A 23,462-nucleotide genomic window follows, 5' to 3' on the forward strand; every position below is an offset into this window, starting at 1 on the left:
TTTTTTTTCTAAAAATGCATCTAGATTAAAGACATTGCCACAGTATATTTTAAATTATGTATTTAATTTTCTGCTTATATTTAAGAATAGTTCCGACTTTTTTTTATTTTCGAAAGTATGAAATTTTACTACAATAACTTATCTATCCACTTATTAATTAACAATAACTTAGTTACTATACATTATTACATACTTAATAATATGCATGTCCATTTTTTCACTAACAGTTTTAGTTCTAAAAGTAGATATGCTTTTTTATGTTTCGTAAAATATGTATGTATGTATGTATATACATATATATTTTTTTTTTTAAATTCTACTGCTGCGAAATTTGTAATACTTACTGATTTTTAATTTAATTGAATCTACACAAATACACCATTAAACTTTATTTCCACAAACAGACTACTGAAAATGTTCAATGGGGAACAATATTTTGAAAAAATTCTATTATTTACCACACTTTTGATACAAAAATTGAGATTCAGAAACTGAATTCGAATTATTTAAGGTTGTATTTTATTTTCAGTTAATGAGCGCCTTGGAGTTGCTCATTCTAAACCTATTAAGCCGCCGCTTGTTACTATGTATACACGAAAATCATGTTTGCTAAAAATTTCTGTTGTATTATTATAGGTAAAACATTAAACTATTTACAATTAATTTTGAGATATTTTAAGTTTTACTTTGATGATTTCCCAACTGATTTCACGATCTGATCTGCGGTTTAACTTCTATGAAGTTTTCGAGCTATAAATTTTTGATGAAAAACATTTTTACAAATTAAGCGGTCAGCATCCGCAACATTCACTGCGCCCTGCGACAGCCCCCGCAGCTTCTGAGCTCCCAACGCCGCCGCTTTCAGTTGAGATACACTTCCTCCACTTGATCGCCATCGCATTCTTGCTGCTCCTGCACCTCTTGCAATTGCTGCAAGTGATGCTCTTCCACCTCCTCTTCGTCGTCATACTCAAGCATCTCTTCTTCATTCGTCTGCTGCTGCTGTGTCTGCGCGCTGCCACCGTGATGCTCAATGATAATTTGCTGATGTTGTTGTTGCTGTTGCTGATATTCATCCTGATCTTCTAAATCTAAAGGATCCAGCACCGTCGTTGTTGTCTGCTGCTGCTGCTGCAATTGCCGATGCGTTAACAACTGATGGTGCTGATGTGTTTGCTGTTCAACTATTTCGTGCTGCTGCTGTTGCTGCTGGTGATGATGCAAATCGCTGTGCGCCGTCGTCGTGAAGACCAGCGGCGGCGGCGAACTGCTGCTCACATGATGGTGATGCTGTTGTTGCTGTTGCTGTTGGTCTGTCGTCTCAGTGGCAATACTATGATTACGTACAATATGACCGGCGGTCGATTTACCAGAACGCGTCAGCGTCACCGTCACCTCAGAACCGAGGCCAGCAAACGAGACGGGTGTGGCGGTGCTGACGTTCGCGTGCGTCGCTGCCGCCGTTCTGGCATGGAGGATTTTGCGCGTTGTTGTTGTAGTGCCAGCACTACCGCTCGTCGCGACTGTGCTGACCGTGTGCGTCTGGGTGTTGGGTGATGTAGCAGCCGATGCGCTAGGCGACACATAGTTGATAAGCAACACTCGCTCACCGGTGGTTGTTTGTGCTGCATGGCCACGCAGTATGCGTGCGCGATGTGTACCGCTGCTGGTGGCGATCGGTTGGGCGCCAGTGGCAGCTGCAGCTATGGCGGCCAAGCCGCTCGAGCCGCTGCTCTGCTGCTGTTGTTGGTGGTGGTGCTGCTGAGCGCGGCTGAGACGTGTAGCGCTTACCACACTGCCGCTAATGTTGTTGCTCCCGCCGCCGCCACTACCACTGCTCCCGCCTATGACGCCTACCCCGCCACCTCCTCCTCCTCCACTACCGCTGATCATATCGTTGGCTCATCATTACGTATTATTACCGCCTTTTAAAATGAAAACTTTCTTTACCAAAATGTTCTTATTATTACCCTAGATTATTTTTATTGAATTGATTGTTGTTGGTTGGTTGGTTGATTTATCGATTGGTTGTTAGATGTTGTTGAATGCAAACATGTATTTTATTTTTTATTTTTATTTTTTTTGTTAAATTTGGTGAGTTACGTAGCAGCCATAGTAAAAAATGAAAAAAGAGAAGACAAGAAAATTGCAGAGTTAATGAGATTTGTTATATTCTGATGAGAAATAAATATGCTATAATTAGTCACTTGTGCGTTTAATAAAAGAAAAGTAACAGTTTTTAATATAATCTTTTTTAAACGAAGCAAAAATTTTATATTTTTTTTTTTATACGTTTGAAAATATATCAGTAGGTTAGACACAACGTCGATAGATGGATGGTCAGTGAGGCATGTACTGTGTACTTGTATGTGACCATGGTTTCTGTAATGTCGAAATGCTCCTAAGCCAAACCAAAATGAAACGTGTTTTTGAGGTTAGAATGGCCTTGGAAATGTAACGCGGGAGCTTAAAAATCACCAGAGTTAATAAAAGTTTCCATAAAGGAATTATGTATTTCAAATCGAGGTTAGAACAATGTTTTCGGTTAAATTTAACGTGAAGTAGCAAAAAGCTCCTGCCCGAAAAAAAATGTAATTATTTGGTTTGGTTTTTATGTCAAATATTTTTTTGTTAAAATAAAAACCCTTTCAGTCAGCATGATTCAATTATTAAAGGTTTTGTAAGTAGCTTTTTTCTAAAATTTGGCACTCCCACCCACAGGGATGGTTTTTGGAAGCAGAAGAAAAAGGGGAAGAATTCAATCACACTTCCTAAAATGGGAGCTAAATTCTATAAAAACGTGTGGATAATAGTGAATGGTGGTATTTTAAAACAAAAACGAATTTGATTTAATTATTTAATTTAAACAAGCTTATTTACATCGAATATAACCCCCTATTGTTATTAAAAATAAATATTTCTATGTTTATACCAAACTTGCGTACGTCAGATGGCGCATAACTCGAGAATGGACGGTCCACTTTCAGCTTTTTTTTTGTTGTATTTGTTTGCCAGTTGATGGACATGAAGAAGCTATTTGTTTGCGGAAAATATGCAATATTTATTAAACAAAAAAACGGCAAATAAAAAAATTTGGAGCTTACGTTTCTTTCGCGGTTATGGCTCGATTGTTTCGAATTCTTTGATGTCGCACTTTTTATGTTCTGGGGAAAATATTCAACACTGGCTTGCACAGCCGCAGTTGGCGATTGGTGCCGGACGAACTCAGAGCACGCAGCTACTGAACGACTGAGATAGGGAACGTGATCTACATCGTCAAATGAGAAGTGGCGTAATGGGGCTTTCGCACGAGGCGATTTTTCAGGCAACTTTTGCGTTCAACTCCCGCCGGGTTGCACGAAAAAAAATTTGAATGACTAAAAATATCAAAATATAAAAAAATATTAAAATATTCGCCATAAAAAGGCGTTTGTATTGTTCAACTTTGCATTCTACTTTCAGCTAATCGCTTTCAATAAAGTTGGTCGCCAGCCAACATTCGCCTCGTGCGTACACCTTTTAAGTGTGCAATTACATCGCGCCATTGACTAAACCGAGCTGTCGTGTGACGATTGGGCCTATGGATGCGGTTTGGCAATGTTATATTGCGTCAAAATCTCATTCGGAGACACCAGGATTGTGTCGTGGAGTACAATACCTAAATACCTTCGTTGGCTCATTGAACGCTTTACTTTACAGTGACTTGGCAGAATCAAGAGGTCTCCACGAATATCGACAAATACATTTCGGCATTTAAGGGAATTTCGTCTCTTAACATTGAATTTCTGTAGTCCAACGATTCTCACCCATTTTGTCTTGTTGGCGCCAGCGAATGCAGAACAAACATTTCTTCAAATTTAAAAAGTAAAAATTTCACTACTAACAATTTAAAAATGTTCTTAAAACTTGCAAAGAAATTTGGAAAAGAAATATCACTGTTTTTGTTTTTAGGAGTAGGGTGGGAGTGTCATTGATAAAATTAGAGCGAGAGAAAGTTTTTCTTACAAAACCTTTCATTATTGAATCATGTTCAGTCAGTTTATCGTGAATACTAACGGAATTCTGGTAGGAAATGCTCAATATTTAAAATAACGAAGCCAAAGATTAGCACTTCCAAAAGCCTGTTCCCACGGCGTTCGGGTCTACGTAACCGGAACGACCCGGATTAATACCAGCCTAATGACTGTCACTCCAGCATCATTTCCCTAAAACTCGTTGGGGAATTTTTATCCTGTTACAACAACAACTCTCAAAATCAAAAGCCTTCAAACGTTCATTTATCACTTTTGAAACTAAAAATGTATCGATTGGATCAAGGGGACTACTTGAGGTTATGTGACACTTGTAACATTCACACCCATTCGAATCAGAACTGAGAAGAGTACGGACTTATCACATAACTCGTAGTCGAGGCACTTTCTTGCTCAAGCATCGCTTTTCAGAGCAAATTTTATAGCATACTTCAAGGCTATCAAAAAGGATTTAGTTAGCTTCGGGGACTTACTAACAAATAATAAAGTTCTATTTAGTTTCTTAGCATAAATGTCACAGTGAACATAAGCAGAACGATCTACAATTATGTCTGGCGATCTACAGTTAGATCTGGTCAAGGACAGCTACGCGAGCAGTATTCCCCATAGCTTGTTTGGGAAATGTCTATGCTGTTTCAACCAAAATGACATACCTAATGACACCATATACGAAAAGTGATACAAACGAGCAAACGAGCGATTTTTTGAGCATAAATGTAATGTGTTTGCAATCTAGAAAACACCAGTCCTGCCGCAGTAATGAAACATTCCTTTCGTGACACCAGAGCCGAAGAACATAGCAGCATATCAACGCGACAAACTTCAACTCGAATATGAAAAGTATATGCTCTTATTAACTAATTTCGTCGATGTTTTTGCAAAACTGCCCATCGTCCAATTGCAAAACCGCCTATCTTACGGCACTCAAATTTTACAAGAGAGCGAAAAAACGGTTTATTCTTTGAAGTCATTCCGCCCTATGTTGAATATCGCCATGGTCAGTAAAAGCGACGATACGGCCATCGTCAGCCATGTTACTGATGCGCTGACGACCGTCGACGACGACGATGACGATATTTAGCATAGGGCGGTATTTTCTCTAGCTTTTATTTTACAAATTTGTTTTTTAATAACGATTTAACGATTTTTATGCATAAATCTCGATGCAATCTCATTTTCGCCACAACGGCGATTTAGGCGGTTTTGCAAAAACATCGACGATTTGTATTTTATAATTTTAAATATTGTCTTCGTGTTTTTCATGATGTACACAAATCTTGCAAAGGTTACGGGTTTCTTTCATTGCTTAACTTTTTAGAACCAAGATGCATTGCCACAATTCATTTACACAACTTTTATAATATCGCCCTTAGACGTCCCAAAGACTGTTTATAGAGCATGTTGCGTATTATTAGCAAGCGTGCTACACTCTTTAAGATGGTAGATTTGAATGCGCAAAGTTTGTTGAAAAAACACGTCGAATTTAGATATCTCTTCGAAAAATCGGATATTCATGTTGTGTGCAAATCCGAAACGTGGTTTTACTCGTACCACAACAATAATATCCTACATGTAAATGGTTATCAACTTTTTAGAGCTGATAGGCATGGCCATGGCCAGGGTACGAAAATAAACTATATTGTACGTTACTATTTCGTTTCGTTTATTGCTTCATAAGTTCGGTACAATACGAAAACAAAACGGCTGAGTTCACTTTGGCTATAGTACACTACAGTAGTTTAGTAGTTACACAGACGAAACAACAAACGAAATGAATCGTGCAGAGAAAAATATATGTATGTATGTACACATATGCAATAACTAAACACAAAACGAATGGCTGCAATGAATAAAAAAAATAAAAATGTTTTTTAATTGAATTGGATATGAAAATTTAAAGAAAAAAATATTTTTCACGTAATTAAAACGTTTGCATACATATGTATAAAACGTACCCTATGGTACAATTGTCACAAACGAATCTTACAATTTGTTTCTGACTGTGTACAAAACTGTACAAAACCACACATGATATGATGATCGATGAGCAAATGGGAATTGTTTTGTACAGTTTATTTTCGTACTCTGGCCATGGCCAATTATTTATATCCAACAGTTATTCTCAACTTTGAGGATTTGATATTCTCCCTGATGACAAAATGAGACAAAATGAGACTTTCCCTTTCGAGGCATATTTATCCTGATAACTTGATAATAGCGATTACTAAGTGCGACCCCCGCATACTGTACAACTCATACACGTAAAGACATAGCAAAAACAGTGAGAAGCGTATTGAGACTGGACATACATAGACATAAAAGCAATGTTACATACAAACATACATGTAAACTATGTACAACATGCAAATTTAATTAAGCAAGTAAACCAAGTTAGCACTACTACTTTTACTACAAATAAACATATATACAGACTATATACTAAAACTCAAGAAAAACCAATACCATGAAAAGGAAACAAAAGTACAAAAGTACAAAAAACAAAGCGATGAAGAGTTCACAAAGGAAAATAGCAGAGGTTTAAAAGGTATGGGGATTTGCTGGAGTGTTCAAATATAAAAATAAATTAAACCAAAATTTATGTATTTTTTGTTGGATTTTCAAAATTGGTTCTTTTTATTATTATTATTATTATTTATAATTCAAAATTTGTTAACCAAACAAACAAAAAGGTCAAATTAGGAATTACAAGCGAATTTCTAAAGAAAATCATACGTTAAAAAAATGTTTATTCTAATTTCTTTTATTCCTTTTTTTTTTGAAACCGTTGTGCAAAATGTGTGGCAAGGAAACCAAGTTTTATTATTTTTGCTAAATATATATATATGTATCTACTTGTAAGTACCAAAAATTAATATTTTAAAGCAAACACTTTTTTTAGATTAAAATTTAAAAAAAATTGTTTCGAGGTTATAAGTATTTTTTTTTATTATTTGCCTTACACTTTATAAGTTTTAAACATAACTCAAATTTTTTCAACTTTCTAGTAGAAACCATTTTCAAAACGCGTTAAACTCTTTCTCTAAAAGCACAAATTTCGCACAACTATTTACGTAAACTTGCGGCCGCTGTTATATTGGGATATTTCCGCTTTTCTTGTATACGTAAAAGTACTTTAATTTTAACAAAAAATATATACATACATATGTCCTTTTTAATATATTTTTTTCTAAATATCTAACAGTGTTATGTGTACTAAAACATTTCTTAGCTAAGAAAAATAAGAATAATAAGTAAACTTTAAGTTAGCAACTGTTGCAGTGTTGCAGTGTTGCAGTGTTGCAATAAATATGAACTAAATTTACTTTTAAATTTTAATATGCGGTTGATAAGCATGAAAATGGTAGATAGCGAATAAAATATCACTTCCGATACATTATTTTCGCTATCATGGAAATTTAAAAATAAAGTCGTTTATAGTAATAGTTTTTAAAGTATAGGGGTTGTAGTACCTAGTACCAACTTAATACTACTTACAACCATTTAATTTTTTTTTTTCTATTTTACAAATCGCAACTAAAAATTTTATGATTAAATTTATAGGTTAAGGCAAACAAATTTTGTCAAAACTAAGAAGTAAAAATAAAATAACTTTGTTCAATAATACATAGTATGTACGTAGCATAAATTAACATTAAAGTTATGCAATGCACGGAAATAGTGTATATAGTAGCACAGGAAAATAAGGCAGCAAAATTTGGTAAAGTGCAAAAAGGTGTAAAACTTTAAGTGATTTTTTCTTCTTCATTGTCTCTTATTCTCTTCCTGGAGCACTTTTAAAGCAAACATTTGATTTGGTATTTTTTTTTACAAAATATGCAGAAGTTGCAAGAGCGTAGGGTAGTGCACACTAATATAAGAATTATAGTTGCAGAAATTGAAAAATTTGAGGTTTTTTATTACCTAATTTTAAAGATTTCTCAAACATTTTTATAAAAAAAATATCTTTTTTACATGTTTTTTCTGCTGTTTTTGGTTAATAAGTTTGGTTGCGCATTTTTCACTCGGTCTTTTGTTGCACCATTTGGGTGCTTAATTGCACCCTGTCGCAGCAAAAAATATTCTAATTTACTGTTTCTACGTGTTTCACTGTTGTCTAATTTATAGCATATTTTTTTAGTGCCTCAACACCGTTTTTGGTTAGTGCCTTTGTTTGTGTGTGTGTGTCTGTGGGTGGGTGGCGAGCTAGGTTTTTTTTAATTTCTGATATCTTCTCGCTAAACTTCTTATTTAAAGTTGCTCATTTTACTTCATCTTCCTCCTCTTCCATCATCCATTTTACAATTGTGAATGCGTTTGAAATTCATTCATATTCACCTGATTTATATTGCCCAGTATTTGATGACCCTGCAACGTTTGCACCTGCGCAATCGACAACGATGTTGTACCATCTGTATTCTCCGTCTGCGTAACAATTTGTCCACCAGTTTGTTGTTGTTGTTGCTGTTGGCCGCCCGCTGTTGTGGTGGCTGTTGTTATATTACCCGATTGATCAATTATTTGATGATGTTGTATTTGTTGTTGCTGTTGCTGTTGTTGTGGTGCCTGTTGCACCTGTACCTGTTGAACTTGCTGTTGCTGTTGTTGCTGTTGCACCTGTTGTTGTTGTTGAGCACCACCAGCACCTGACGTAGTTGTGACAGTCATCGTTTGTTGGCCTTGATTCTGTGCATCCGGATCCTTTTTCACTTGTACCGTATGTAAAGTGTGTAGCGATTGCACCGATTGCACCTGTGGTACGGCGCTTACAGTTGTGGTGATCGTTGATGTGCCTGCAGCATTGCTAGTTCCAGCGCCAGTGGATGTGGTGGTTACTATCTTTTTGCCTGCGGGCACTATATTGGGTAGAAGAGATGAAATGTAAGAAATATTGCTCTCAAGGAATGAAAGAAGAAAATGTGTATGCAAAAAGAGCGGGGCATTCAGTGACGGCAGAGGGACACGAGCTGTTTCAAGCTACGCTTATAATTTATTGAATAAGTCTTCATAAGTGTAAATTAGGAAACCTCACAGACTTACACCGCCTTTAAGCAGCACGCGGAGTTTGCCAACTCTACCTTTAGGAAAACTTTCCATCATTTTTGTTACATATTTTATGTATACAATAGCTGTGTATGCGTACTCCCCAGTAAATAATATCCTGTAACCCAATTTCTGAATAGTTAAGCTCTCAGTGATAGGAATATGCAAAAAAACATGTACGGTAACGATTACCTTAAAAATTTTTAATGAAATCGTTCAATTGTGTAAAGCGGTTACGAGTAAAAATTTATCCAGTAAACTGTCATTTTCGCTCTCTCAATTCCTGCCAAAAGATGATAACTTGTAACAATTGTTACCAACTAGCATAAACTCGCACATAAACATACAGAGTTAATGGCTATTAAATCTGATATCATCCGTCCTGCATTGGCTTCACTTACAGCCAAAAGGTTTTATGCTGGCACTTAACAAATATTGGAAGCCAATTTCGACACCTACACTGCCCGTGTATTTCTTGGTTTTAGTAAAACCATAAGCTCTTGATGAACAGATTGCTTTTCAAGGTTTAAAGGATCATTTTGAGTGATAAAAACGCGAGCTTTACAATAACAAATACAAGTATTTTCTCTGTGTTAACAATAAAAAGTCCAAAACGCACATTTCCTCGAGAGCAACGGAGGGTTTAACTGAAAAAATCTAACTACAGAATTAAATAAAGTTTAAAAATTAAAAATAGGCGTGTTATTTCGGTTTTTTATCAATCAATTCCACTTTATTCATCATATCCATAGTATATTTTGGAAAAAATCGCCTTTCAAATTTCATAATAAAAAACTATAAAGCAAATCCTTACATATGTATGTATGTATGTATAAAAAACGAGCAGTAAATAATATATTATTGTTTTAAATAAATTTTAATTTGTGTTTATACAAATTTGTTAAGGAAACAGAGCGTTAGATTGAACTTTTTATTGCTATTTTTGTTTTTTTGTTAGAAAATACTGCAGATGATCGTAGACTATTTTCTGCAAATTAAAGTAAACATTTGAGCAAGTTGTCATCTAAAGCATCTAAACTTAATCATACTGCGTCTTTAACGTTTAACTATTCGAAATCGCCGTGTACATGCTATTGTTGCAATGTACTATGGCTGTTTGTCTGTACATTTGTGTGCAATCATTTTTTTATGTGTGTTTTCAGTATACATTTGTACAAGAAAGTATGCGTTTGTTAGCTTAATGAAAAGCAAGGGGAATGCTTAATTATCAAAAACTACTTCTTTACAGAACCTGAAGGTTTCTAACGTCAATTATTTTTAATCACTTAAACGTCTTAATGCCTATATTTATATGAATCTCTATAATAATAATTATCAAATTGTATGCATTTTTATGACCCCAACAATTCTTCGCTGACAAAATGTATAACATTTTGTATATTCGGACCACTACCCGCATTCGATGGCTCCTGCTTTAGCGTAGCCATATGCGTGACGGTCGGACCAACGCCTGTAGTATTGGCATGCGTAACGATGATGGGTGTGCTCGTTGCATTTGATGCGGTGGTGGCATTACCAGCAACTGTGTGGAAGCTTCCGCTTGTCGTCGCCGCTATGTCACTTACGTTTGCCGCTATGACAGTGCCCTCCTCTGCCGTTATGTCTAAAACTTCCATATCATTACCACCAGACTTACTTTTCTTCTCCTTCTTTACGCCAGGTTTAGCGAAATGCCTTAGTTCCAAGTGACGTCGCAAGTTACGTGACTGTCTGATGACTGCATAGCAAATGGGACAAGTAGCCGGTTGTTCCGATTGTGAGCGTGAACGAGATTCTGGAATGAAAATAAATAAGTGATTTAGTAACAATAATATTTAAATTTAAAAAAAAGTAACAATCACTCTACTTACCACTCTTGGTGCGTTTGACTGTCTTCGTGCTGCTTGCTGGTGTTGTGCCGCCGGCGCTTGCTTCGCTGGTATTTGCTGTCGATATCGGTGTAATATTCGGATCCATAGTCACAATTGTCTCAACTTTGCTCGCCTCACTCTTGATGTGCGGTGTCGAGGTGATAATCTGCGTCTCATTGCCGTTTTCAATGCTTTGTTGTGCCTGTAATTGCTGCTGCTGCTGCTGTTGTTGTTGTTGTTGTTGTTGTTGTTGCTGTTGTTGTGTGGTCTGATGTTGGACGACGTTAGTGGGAGTGGTCGGTGTAGCAATAATCGTTTCAACGCCATCAATTTTAGCAATTTTGGGTGCAGTGGCTGTAGTTAGGAGATGATAGATATAACGATATTTTCAAAGACAGTATCTTACTATCTTACAATTTTTTAATAAATTCTAAGACTAATTCTTTACTTTTTTCTGCAAAAATAAAATAAAACACTTACGCGACATTTTCTTGACACGTGGCTTGCGCTTGCGTGCAGGCAAGAATTGTTGAATAACATCCTTAGGAGATTCAGCGGTCACAATGGTCTGTGTTTGTCCGGCGGCATTGGTGTGGGTAGTAGTTTGCAAAATCTGACCACCTTGATGGATATCCTCGACGACGTGAGCATGTACGGTTTGTTGTGGTGCGGTAGCAATTGTGGCGATCAATGGGTCTTGTTCCTAAAAATGGAAAACATTTTATAAGCACAAAGAATGGCAAAATTGTAGCTTACATGGTACTTACATGGTGTTGTTGTGGTATCATATGTTGTAGTTGTATCGAATGCGTGGTGTAGTCATCTTTTGTGACAGTTTGCGGTGCCAATCCCTGTATATTCAGACATTGTGCGGCTTGCAATAGCGACGGTAGTTGTGCGTGATCGACGCTTACTTCGCCGCGATAAACAAACTCCAACAACGCTTCCAGGTCGTTGGCATTGACGCCGGCCAACATCACTACCGGATGCTTGCATGGTGTATTCTATATAAAGGAAAGAGCAACAACGAGAAAGAAAACCAGAGAGGGGGTGTGATTAGAGAAAGCGTAGTCGGCAAGTCGAAAGCAAATGTGAGATGGTTTACTTAAAAACGTAAACAGAGAAAATGCAACGAAAAAATGCCTGCAAACGAGTTGGTTAAATGTCCAGCCCGCCGATTACCTATTTTGGCTTAGTGGAGTGTGCGGTAATGTCTCATATCTGCACTGCTACCCGCTCCCTCATTGCTCATGCTCTTCAATGCGCTAACCAGCTGCCGTACACGTTTAAAAAGTAAAACTCGCTTTTAGAACGCTCAGGCAGTCGATGAAAAATTTCATTTAATCTTAATTTACTCAAAAAAGCTTATCTTATTAGTCGCAGGCAGCGTGCTATCTTCTCATTAGCGCTTTAAACCATTATTTGATGCTTGGTTGCTGCTCCTGCTCTTCTCAGTGACGCTCGCAACACCGCCACACTGCGGCTGATATGACGAAACGCTCAACAAACAAAAAAAACAAAAACTGGCTCACAGACGAATCTGCTTTGCCAAAGAAACAAATATTTAGTTTTCTGCAATGGCACGCGAGCGTAAATTGTTATTTGGGGAGAAATTCAACGAATTACCAGACGCATTGCTCAGTGTACATACATACATTGATACATACATATATACATATGTTTGAAATCTGGTGATATCGACGAGACATCGCGCTAAATTGTCAGTTTAGCTTTCGACTTGGTGGTCGATATTTCAGCGTGCGAAAACTGTCACTTTTCACGTTGGCAACGCAAAATTGAAGCGAAGTTTTCAAATGTTTTCGTGCTGGGAAAGAAGCAAATGAAATGTGAAAACAATCAGCAGCAAGGGTAGGTACATATCGTCGTTTAAAGTACAAAAGCGCGTATCAAGATAATACAAAATGCGTATATGAGGTTGCATAAATTATTTTCTATAGAGTAAAAACACTCATATTTCAAAATGGTTTTCTTTTTTATAAAGAATGGATACGGATTGAACCAAGAGCTTGTGTGAGCAAATCCAAAGCATATGGACTCAAAACTGAAATAACAAAAACTGAAAGAGTGCATACATGAAAACGAACTTTTTTCTGCGTAGGCGGCCTTCGGGATTATAACCCTTACTAAGTAGAATTCTCCTTTCCAAGTTGCCGGAAAAGAGTGACGGAAGTATTTTTGCGCAGAACTTCTTTTTGCGTAGGCGGCCTTCGTCCGCGCTTAGGGATTATAACCCTTACTAAGTAGAATTCTCCTTTCTGTGTTGAAAACCGAAATAATGCATATGTGAAAAACGAAATAATGCATACATACATGCAGCTTCGGCTGAAAATAAGGCATATGAAAAACCCGAAACAATTCGGTTGAAACCGAAATAATATCTAAATGCACAGTATGCGCAATTTCGGTGCCCCACTAGGGAAGAGAAAATGTGGAAGAAACCATGGGTCGGCAACGGGTTTCGAGTTTTCACGATATTTTTTTTCACCTTTTCTTTTTTTACGAAAGGTTGTTGACTTTGATCTACATATACGATTTTTGATAGAGTAAGCTATGGATGTGTTCAGAGCTATGTAATAATCAGGCCAATAATGCAGCCTTGTTGCTTTCTTGAGGAAATGTTGCTGATGCTCAACTGAAAATCTTCTGAAATGCCGCAGAAATTGCGCCGTAAAAATGTGTATGTCGTGGGATTGCATCGCATGCAGCTAATGGCGGTAAGGCAACACACGTCCCTCACCTCCCACATAACAATACGTCTGCCGAATCACACAAAGCTGCTTCCATTCAATTGCAACGGACTTCAGAACAAGATCGAGGAGATAACCGCCTTGATGGGAAGGCATGGAATGTTGATAGCTGCGGTGCAAGAGGCGAACATTGCTGAATTGCGCCGGATAAATGTGCACCGTCGAGATCGCGAGCGAGCTAATGGTGGTGGCTTAGCGATCATCAATCACCACACCGTGCAGTGTGGTCGTCTTGTCGAAGCAGACATCGAACTCCTTTCCCCGATAGCGAAGCCACTAGAGATCGTGCTTCTCCCGCGACCACAGCGAAGAATCAGCATAGTTTCGGTAAAGTGCACAGCACAGCCACAGCACTTAACGCCATAACTCAACATGTGACTTAAATCGCAACCGCTCCTGCGAGGAACTATTCTAGTAGCGTTGGATCTGTCAAAGACGATTGATACCGTCAGCCACTCCACGCTGCTCGAAGACATAGAGGCCTCCTCTCTCCCACAGAGGCTCAAACAGTGGTCGGCGAATTATCCGAGTGGTCGACACTTGTCAGTAATCTTTAGAGACAAATTGAGCAAACCTAGAAAAATTCAACAGGAGGTTCTTTCCCCATTACTGTTCAACTATTATATTTCCAAGCTCCCTCAACCACCATAGGAAGGCTCGATTGTCTCTTACGCTGACGATTGTTCGATAATGGCGTGTGGAAATGGAATTGAAGACTTGTGCTGCAAAGTAAACGGGTAGCACTCCGAGCTTTCTCGCTTCTTCACTGCTAGGAGCCTAACCCTTCCCGCTACAAAATCCTCTGCGACCTTATTTACCACCTGGACGAAGGAATACACGATAACTCGAGCAAAAATTTAGATATCTCAACGAAATTTGGTATGTAGTTTTCCGTTAATCCAAGGTAGGTTGGTATTGAAAATGGGCGAAATCGGACAGTAACCACGCCCACTTCCCATATAACGGTAACTTTCAGAAATAAAATGGCCGAAGATTTTAAAAATCGGACAATAACCCAACAACATCCCATATAACGGTAATTTAGAGAAATACAAAATCTTCGATAAATCAGAAAATATTAAAGCTAATTTATTCAAAATTGATGCTTGCAACAATTCTTTACCAAGAAATACGTTTATGGTAAAATTTTGGAAAATAGGCGTGGCACCGCCCATTTATGATCACATATGTGTATATCGGTAACCGTTCTACCAATTTGTACAAAACTCGGTATTTTTCATATAACGGTAAATTTCAGCAATGCTTGAAACTGCAATATTTCGAAATTTAAGGACGCTAATTTACTCAAAATTGATACACCCCGTCTTACCATCTAGCGGTAGCTTTCGGAAAGGTGAAAAAAACATATATTTAATACTTGCGCCGGGTATTTAATGTTCAGCCCGAACTTAGACTTTCTTACTTGTTTAACTTTAATGGACATCCACCGTGGTCGAGTATTAAGAGGCGTGAACTACCCCTTCGTAGGTCCAAGGTCATTGGCAAACCTCCGAGTGCGACAACATCAAGGCGCATACCAGGAAATCGGAGAAGATCGTAATTTTTTATTCCAAATTACATTGTCGCATACGCTCATCAATGTCGTAATACCACTTATGGTGTTATAAAAAGTGAACTGAATTGGCGAATCACTTTCAGCTTTGTTCGAACAACACACATTGGTCAATTAAAGTGGCAAGCTGTCGTTTTTAACTATATATAGTATCCAGAGCTCTGTAGCCAAGTTAATCTCTGAGCGTAGGCGCACTCACCTTTTTTTTCGAATCTCAATTTCAATACGTCAAATTGAGTTTAGTAAATATTTATATCGACCTGACCCGATAACTATGCCGCACTTTTATGCTCATAGAGAAAGTAGAGCGCGCAGCGCTTTGCTTGGGATGCGATGAAAACTTTTAAGCCAAATTGATTTCTTTTTTGTTCTCAGAGCATATCAATAATGGGAGGATAATTGTTTGGTGAGGGTTGAAATGGTCTTAGGTAGGAAGCAGAACATCATTTGTTTTGATGCTGTGTATCGCTCATCCTCCTAATATATTTTGGAATGTTGTAGCGTATTGAGTACAATCAAGCAGCTTCTGCTGACGTACTTATGTATGTATGTACATAAAGAAAATGATAGAGCGAAGCGCCAAACAACTGGAGGCAGGAAGCAGCACGATGCGTTATCTCAGTGAGTATGTCTCTGGGCTCTTATAGTGTTTTATGTCGCATTGTTATAAATAGCGTTGGCGGAGAGGGATTGAGTCAGAGTAGCAAATGGGCGCATTGCATTGGTGGTGTTGCAGATTGCTTTACAGGTGTTGACAAAAGTGCATTGTTTACATGCGGCAGTGCACTTGCGGGTTGTAGTCAAAAGACAGGCAAATACGAATAGCACTTTCAAGTGACGGTGTGATGGAATATACATAGTTTACATGACAAAATGAAGAAAATAGTTTAATGTTGTAAGTCCTTCACTATCTTTTCAGACAAACCTCAGGCATTAACAGGCCTATTCTGTTTGTTTCCGAACATTTTATAACCGGAAAATTTTGTTACCAAAAATTGTCACCAGTTCGTGTAGCCTCAATTCTAGATACCTTGGTAATGAAGGTAACAAAAATTCTATTGTTTTTTGTTTTTGGTTTTTATAAAATCTTGGGTATACAGTTTTATAGATCATTAAATTTTAGTATAATAAAGTGCAAGTTGCAAGTCGCTAAGAGTTCGCGTTGATTTTTATTAACATAACAAACGCTTTTATCTCCCATTTAGCATGCAAATGTGCTCAAAATGTTAGCGAAAAAATTATTAAAAATCAACATGAACTCATAGCGACTTGCAACTTGCACTTTATTATACTAAAATTTAATTATCTATAAAACTGCATACCCAAGATTTTAAAGAATACAAAAAAAAATATTTTTGGTGAAAATTTGTAGTGTTGGGCAGTATCGATACAAAAAGTACTCAGAACTCGATTCTCAAAAGGATCGACAGCACTCGATGTTTAAAAGTATCGATACTGGGTACTCCAAAGTACTCAGTACTCACAAAAGAACTCGAAAGTACTCAAAACTTAAAAGAACTCAAAAATTACTAAGTAATCACAAGAGAACTCGAAAGTACTCGGAACTTAAAAGAACTCGAAAGTACTCAGTACTCAAAAATTCTCTGTTCCAATCATCACTTAGATACTTAGGTCAGGATACTTAAAAGTACTGAGTTTTATTTACATTTACCGGTATTTAAAAATGATTGTACTCAATTTGAAGTTTTAATAGTTTTTAAGTTACCATTTATATAACGTAATTTGGGATTAATATATTAATTTGAATAAAGTGCTGTCAGCTTGTGAGATTTCTACACTAATCATTAAGATGTTACCAACAATTGTATATTTAAAGAAAGTACTCAGTACTCTCAAAAATACCCGATCCTTAAAAGTATCTATACCAAAGAACTCGATCCTCAAAAGTACTCGATACTTCCCAACACAAAAAATTTTTTTATAACTTTTCAAATTATTACTTTTTACAATTTTTTTTTTCATTTTGGGAGAAGCCTACAATTGTTTTTAACTAGTTTTTATTATGTACAGGAACGGGATAATCGATCTTCTTCAAAATTGGCACTTTTTTTACACTTTGCACTAAAAAATTTAATATAAACAAATAAAAAATCAAAAATTGGGCTCAACTATTCCCTTGAAAATTGTATTACCTTTCATTTAAAAAATAATAATTAATCAAATTGGTTTAGAAATGAAGGCTCCAGTAAATTATGAACATTAATTTCCATTTATTGACCACTGTGCGCTGTAGCTCCGCGCGGTAGCTCCGGAACATAGGAACAAAGCCCACGGTTTCGGGGTATTTTTTTTCGGCACACATTTCCGGAAAATAGAAACAACATGGCCAAGCCACATGATTCTTCTGGGAGATTATGAAAGAAACAAAAAACGGTGAATAATGCATTTGAAGAGGGGAGAGCACAAGAGGGCTATACAAAAGGTCGAACGTATAGGGAGAAAATAAGAGGTATATGCACATATGTAGGTATACACACAGCAACTGTAAAGAGCAGTGAGTATGTAGGTAATATCTACTGTTTGCTTTGCCACGACGTGAGTCAACACAAAAGTAGGAGAATTGGTTGGACGGAACATACACACATATGGAAAAGCCGCGCAAATCCCCTGAAACGACGAGCAGTGCGAGGAACGCAGTACAAGAGTGTGCATTGAATTTTCAACGAGTCAACCAAGCGAAGAACCAGCGCCGAGACATGCGCAGTTCAAAGCTACGCTACCCGTCACTCCGCTCTTAATCCTCCAAGAGCTACAAGAGCCACTTATGTATATATATATACTTGGTTCGATAAGTGGGTTTCACCACCAAATTGTGTACTCTTTCGTGCTCTCATTCTGGCGCTTACATTTCTGTGGAGGGCGCATTCAGGATTGTGGTCACTCGCTGCTCTCGCTCACTCACCAGTCTGTCTACTCGGCATCGGCACAGGTAAATAAGCAGGGTAACCGTGTGACCATTGTGGCTGTGCGACTTTTATGACTTTGGCGATTGTAGCAACTGAATAATGCAATTTAGGTGTGTACAAATATATGTATATACATATATATTTCACTTTGAAATTAAAAACAAAAATAAAAAACTTAATTACATATAAAAATTTTTTAAATAGAATCTTCGGGGTGCATCATTGCAAAAGTTTAATAATTTCTTAGAAATATAAACAATCCATAGATCTCTCGAAGTGGTCGCATAATAAAAACTTTCCGCTGAAACAGCAAACGCTGTCGCAATCACCGGCATGCATAACTCGATTGTGACCGCCGCTCTGAGCCGAGTTCATGTCCAACAGAAATTTGAGACACATTTCATTTAAATTGGGTGCGAGCACATATATGCGAATCTCGTTGAACCTGTTCAAGAGGCAATGATGTCACGCCGCACACGGCACATTCAGAGGGAGATATTTCCTCATTCGCCTCAATTACTAATAGAAATCTTAAAAAGAAATCTCTAAAGTCTGCCATGGTAGAAAATTAAAGTGGTGTTGCGCTGCGCTACTCATCTCCAACACCGTCGTCGTCATTGCCACTCTACCGCCTCCACTCACGAGAAGTCTTCTTCAAAGTCATTACAACAAACAATTGTGATGGCGTTATTATTTTTTCATCTCAGTCTCTGCATAGCACACTCTCATACACACATATTTATGTGGGTAAGTACATTTAATACTGAAAACAACAATAAATGCTTTTCAAAAGCGGTTGACAGTCTGGTGCCCTCCGTTGCAGTAAAACAGTTTACCAACTTTGCCCATCTATGTACGAATTGATTATTTATACCAATAACTTTTTGAGCGAACCGCTTATGTTTTGTCTCCCCACGCTCGCAATTATCTTTGCCGGCTTAGCGCAAATAAGGCCAGAGGACGCATCAGCCCAAATATCGGACGTGCAATCTCCGGAGCAAGCAAAGCAGCGCAGTGGTGGCAGCACGAGGAAGAGCGGAGCGCAAAGTGCAAGTGGTTGGTGTGCGGGTGAGCGCGGTCCACAACTATTTTCTGTGAGTTCAGTTTACAAATTAGTTGAGTATGCAGAGAAATTCTTTGGACGCATCATGTTGAGAATGAGGCCTAAAATGTGTGTCGGTCTCGCCAGTTTTCGAAGCAATCCACCAAGAATTGACCCATTTGAAAAATATATCTCTGTTTACAAACAAACGACTACTTTTGCTTTGTTTGTTTTTGTTTACGTTTTTTTTTTATTTTTTTTTATAGCGTTATCTTAGTTTTAGTACATGATTGTCCTTTAATGAGGCCACTATCCGGCCATCTGTTCAAATTGTATTGTATGCATAATTAGAAGTCCGCGAGAAATGGGTATGCATGGAGATCCGTGCAAAACAAAATCCAAACCAAATAAAAATCAAGTGTATTTGTATTCATAAAAATAGCTGTAGTGTAATAACGGTTTTTATCAAGAATTATTTCGCTGCAGGACAGTTTGTTTAGTAAAATATTTGGAAAAAACATCATTTATTCAATGCGCATCAAATGCATGTACATTAGTGGGAAAGTCTATTCTCTTTACATTGAACTGTGGACATTTCCTATAGTTACTTTGTCCAGTTTGAAAAGCCAAACTATCATCAAAGTATCATCCAGGTTAATTATCGATTTACTGCAATGGTAAATGTAGTACCCATATTTATCGAAGTTGATGACGAGAGGATCGCCGTAACTGGTCTGCACACTGTCTTGGTAGATTGTCAATATTATTCAATACATTGGTATACGGCGTCTTCGAGGATGAAGTTTCGGTTCGTTGCGTTCCAGGGCCTTGTTTGGACTGTTACCACGGTTGCATTTATAGAGGAACTGCTTCGATAAATAACATTTTTTGCTCTTTCAGCGCCAACATGAGCCGTTCATCGTAAATGTGACTTTCTAAAGGTTTTAGGCGCCAGTTTAAAAAACATATTTAGAGCTGCAAACTTCTCCTATTATCCTGCGATCTGCCGCCGTTTTGTAATCAGCGAGTAAGGTATTTTTCTTCGTGACCCCAAGTGTTGTTGCCGATTTGACTTTGCGCGTGCGGAAAGTTAGAAGAGGCAAGAATTTGAAAATCTCGTCAGTGAAGAATCTAGGGAGGTCCCTGAAGTAGTCAGTAATTTCTTGCAACCCTTTACTTCGCTCTCTGGAACAAAAGCTGCGGGGGCTTTGAGGGTATAGTCTCCTAGGAATGTAGACCGAGCTCTAACTATACATATATATGTATACAGTATTGGCGATATTTATAGCACCTCTATTTTAAAGTGATATTCTTTGCCACTTATGTTTAAATATTAATTTTTAAGAATTTTAAAATAAAATACAGTTCATTCTCTAACAAAACCCATATAAACCCAAGTTTTAAACTTTGTAAAAGACTGCAAAAAAAATCAACAAACTTGCACCTAAATTTCAAACTTTTTTCTCAGAAGTGTTAGAAATTTTTTGAGTACGCAGTTGTATAGCCCATTAGTCTAACAATATGCAAGTTTCAAGTAGCTCAAAATAACCGTCGATTTTTTTTAGATTTTTCGCATTTGCTCCATATACCTAATGAATAAACACAATTCATTTTTATATGGAAGAAACCCGCAACACCTTCGGCGAAACAAATTCTAAAAAATCATTTTTTTAGGTTTCTACAAGTTTTAAATTTGGGTTTATATGGGTTTTGTTAAAGAATGAACTGTGTTTTAATTGAAAATTCCTAAAACTAAATAAATAAACATGATTGGGAAACAATATTACTTTGAAATGGGGGTGCTATTGTATTGGCCATTGGTAATTTTTTTGTTTTCTTGCGCTATGGATGAGTTTTACCCCAAACTACACCTGCGAGTGATTTTTAGTTATCAAGCTATTTTCATTACATCTCCACGAATAATTCTTTGTTAACAATTAGATTTTAACTGCAGACGACATCACACAAATTCACACTTTGACTAGGCCAGACTGATTTGTAAAAAAAGTTACTTTTAAATATAAGAAGTGCATACATATTGCATGTACTATGTATACAAACCTATTGTAAACAAGTGTAGAGGTTTATAATTGAAATAAATGTCAATATTTAAAAATGTAAAACTAACTTACCTTTAGCAGATCCAGTAGAAATGGCGACGCTGCACATAACACAATTTTATGCGCTGGAAAACTGCGCCCGCCAGCAGCCAAAGTGCAGTCCACCAAGTCATTGTGACAGCGCAAAAGTTGAATGGCCGTCACCAGTGACGAGCCATAGTCGCCCCACGTAAGGGAGTAAAGTGAGTTCATTGGCAATGCCATCATCGGGCCGACTTTTCAACAACGCCGTTAAGCGTCGTTGCTACTGGACACTTTTACAATAAATTATAAGGAAAAAAATTGAAAAATTCCGAGTTTCTACCACCGCTGGAAGCACTGTAAACCCCAACGAAATCAGCAACTCAAATAGTTATGGTCGCTTTATTACAAGAGTAAAACTGCAATTAGAAAAAAGAAAAAAATAAATTTGTTTACATGTATGTATTTAAGTACATATTCAGGACTATAAATTATCTAATTAACCATATACTAAACCACTAGTACCCCACCAAATTTTTGGAAAAAATAGCACGACGAGTGTTGCTAAGCCCCCACTGTTGCGCCTATCACTTGCCACCCATATAACCTGCATACATTTCTCTAACAATTTTCTCTACATTGCCACTGTGCTTGTGTTAAATTTTTTCTTTAGCTTTTTGATGCATTTTCATTGTACAAAACCTGAAAGCGCAAAGTGAAATTTCAAAAGGCCGATGCTGGCTCCAATGCCCCCACGCCCCTACCGACTTCGCCTATTGCTTATCTTTGACGTAAGCAGCGAGCTGACGCCAGCCAACGCGAGTGCATCCACATGTCTCACTCGCTCTCATGCGCTCTACTTTACTCGCTGCTTGCCTGTTGGTAGGGGAAATGTTGGCTTGAATTACATACGGATACGATGAAGTCGTCGCTGGCAACTCTCTCACACCCTCTCTGTCGCTCTTATTTAAAAGCAATTGCAAAACGATGAACAATTGAACGTCTGCTTTTAACTTGCTCTGGGCCCCACTCACTTTGCTGCAAAAAAAGATATTCTACTGCGCAGTGCTCACGTCGACGCAAGCAAGAAGCAACAACAATTTCAAAGTCTCTAGCTAAATTCATTCGCTCCAACTCATAAGACTGAAAAAAAAACAATTGCCTTGGGCAGAGTACAAAACACACACACAAACGTCGTTTGCCGACGTAATCAAGAGTGTACGCTCCCCTCCTCTGATTGTTGATTCAGCTGGAAATGGGAGGTACATATACGAGTTTGTGTGTGTACGCCCGAATACGCCAAACATATCGATATTTTGTTAAATGTATGTATTTGCAAATTAAATTTACTATACATATGCGTCTATCTATCGCCTCAAAGTGCCTACTTAGCAATTATAATCCAAGTTTGATAATTTACATTTGAAAATTTGCTGAAATAATTATTCATTATACTTTGCGTTGGCGCAAGGCGTACGGAGGTTTGGAGCCAAAAGTACTTGCAGTTGATGGGCCCCAACAGGCACACGAGAAGGCAACCCACTAGTACAAAAAAAAATGGTTTTCTTCGCCACTTTTGCGAATGCTTATACGTCTATAAGCTGTACAGTTTGCACCAGCGCCACGATACAAAATTTAAGTTTTTCCAATGCGAAGCAGCAAACTAAAGTGAAAAAAATAAGTAGCATACATATGTATTAAATAGTATAGCAAAGGATGCCGATCTCTAGGTTTTCTTTTAGACAAAATTTACAGCATTGACTTTTGCCCCAATATTGCTAATTTCTATTTTATTTTTCCACTTTTTATTTGCACTCTCACACTCACTTTGTAAATAATAAACACCAAACAAAAAACACTTGCGGATTATGTCTCTGTTTTTAAAGTTTCCCGCTTTACAAAATCTATGAAAGAATCTTCTGAATTTATTTTTGTTCTCAGAGTGGGCTCTAATATGGATGAAAATCTCACAGAGCAGCCAGCCAGCCAAAACTCTGCTTTTGCTGCTTCTGCTTTCACAATTTCTGTTGCTCACGACTACTCGCCAACGTAGAAAATTTCCAACTGAAAAATTTGAGTTCGATCGAATTTCGTTTGCTACACTCGCTCGCTTCTCGGCGCTCGCTCGA

General features: G+C 37.5%; 2 protein-coding genes across 4 annotated transcripts; both read right to left on the reverse strand.

Moving 5' to 3' along the window:
- Positions 1 to 1,914, reverse strand: LOC118739397 (hybrid signal transduction histidine kinase L-like). The gene has a single exon (XM_036470688.1). The coding sequence runs from the start codon at positions 1,891 to 1,893 to the stop codon at positions 862 to 864; it is 1,032 nt and encodes a 343-aa protein (XP_036326581.1). The 5' UTR covers positions 1,894 to 1,914; the 3' UTR covers positions 1 to 861.
- On the reverse strand, positions 1,888 to 23,408 carry LOC118739395 (transcription factor GAGA-like). Of its 3 annotated transcripts, none has more exons than XM_036470683.1 (8): positions 23,161 to 23,394; positions 21,385 to 21,752; positions 11,710 to 11,946; positions 11,423 to 11,645; positions 10,943 to 11,296; positions 10,729 to 10,866; positions 8,367 to 8,884; positions 1,888 to 1,971 (listed from the first exon to the last, which is right to left on the reverse strand). In XM_036470683.1, the coding sequence occupies exons 2-8, from the start codon at positions 21,577 to 21,579 to the stop codon at positions 1,909 to 1,911; spliced, it is 1,728 nt and encodes a 575-aa protein (XP_036326576.1). In that variant the 5' UTR covers positions 21,580 to 21,752; positions 23,161 to 23,394; the 3' UTR covers positions 1,888 to 1,908. The 3 variants fall into 3 exon arrangements, with proteins under 3 accessions (XP_036326576.1, XP_036326578.1, XP_036326577.1); XM_036470685.1 differs by having other exon boundaries at positions 8,367 to 8,875; positions 10,609 to 10,866; XM_036470684.1 differs by lacking the exon at positions 1,888 to 1,971 and having other exon boundaries at positions 7,862 to 8,884; positions 23,161 to 23,408.
- Positions 23,409 to 23,462: the final 54 nt, after the last annotated feature.

This window comes from Rhagoletis pomonella, unplaced genomic scaffold, assembly GCF_013731165.1.
Source record: "Rhagoletis pomonella isolate Grant_MI unplaced genomic scaffold, Rhpom_1.0 Rhpom_scaffold_00005, whole genome shotgun sequence".
Classification (NCBI taxonomy): Eukaryota; Metazoa; Arthropoda; class Insecta; order Diptera; family Tephritidae; genus Rhagoletis; species Rhagoletis pomonella.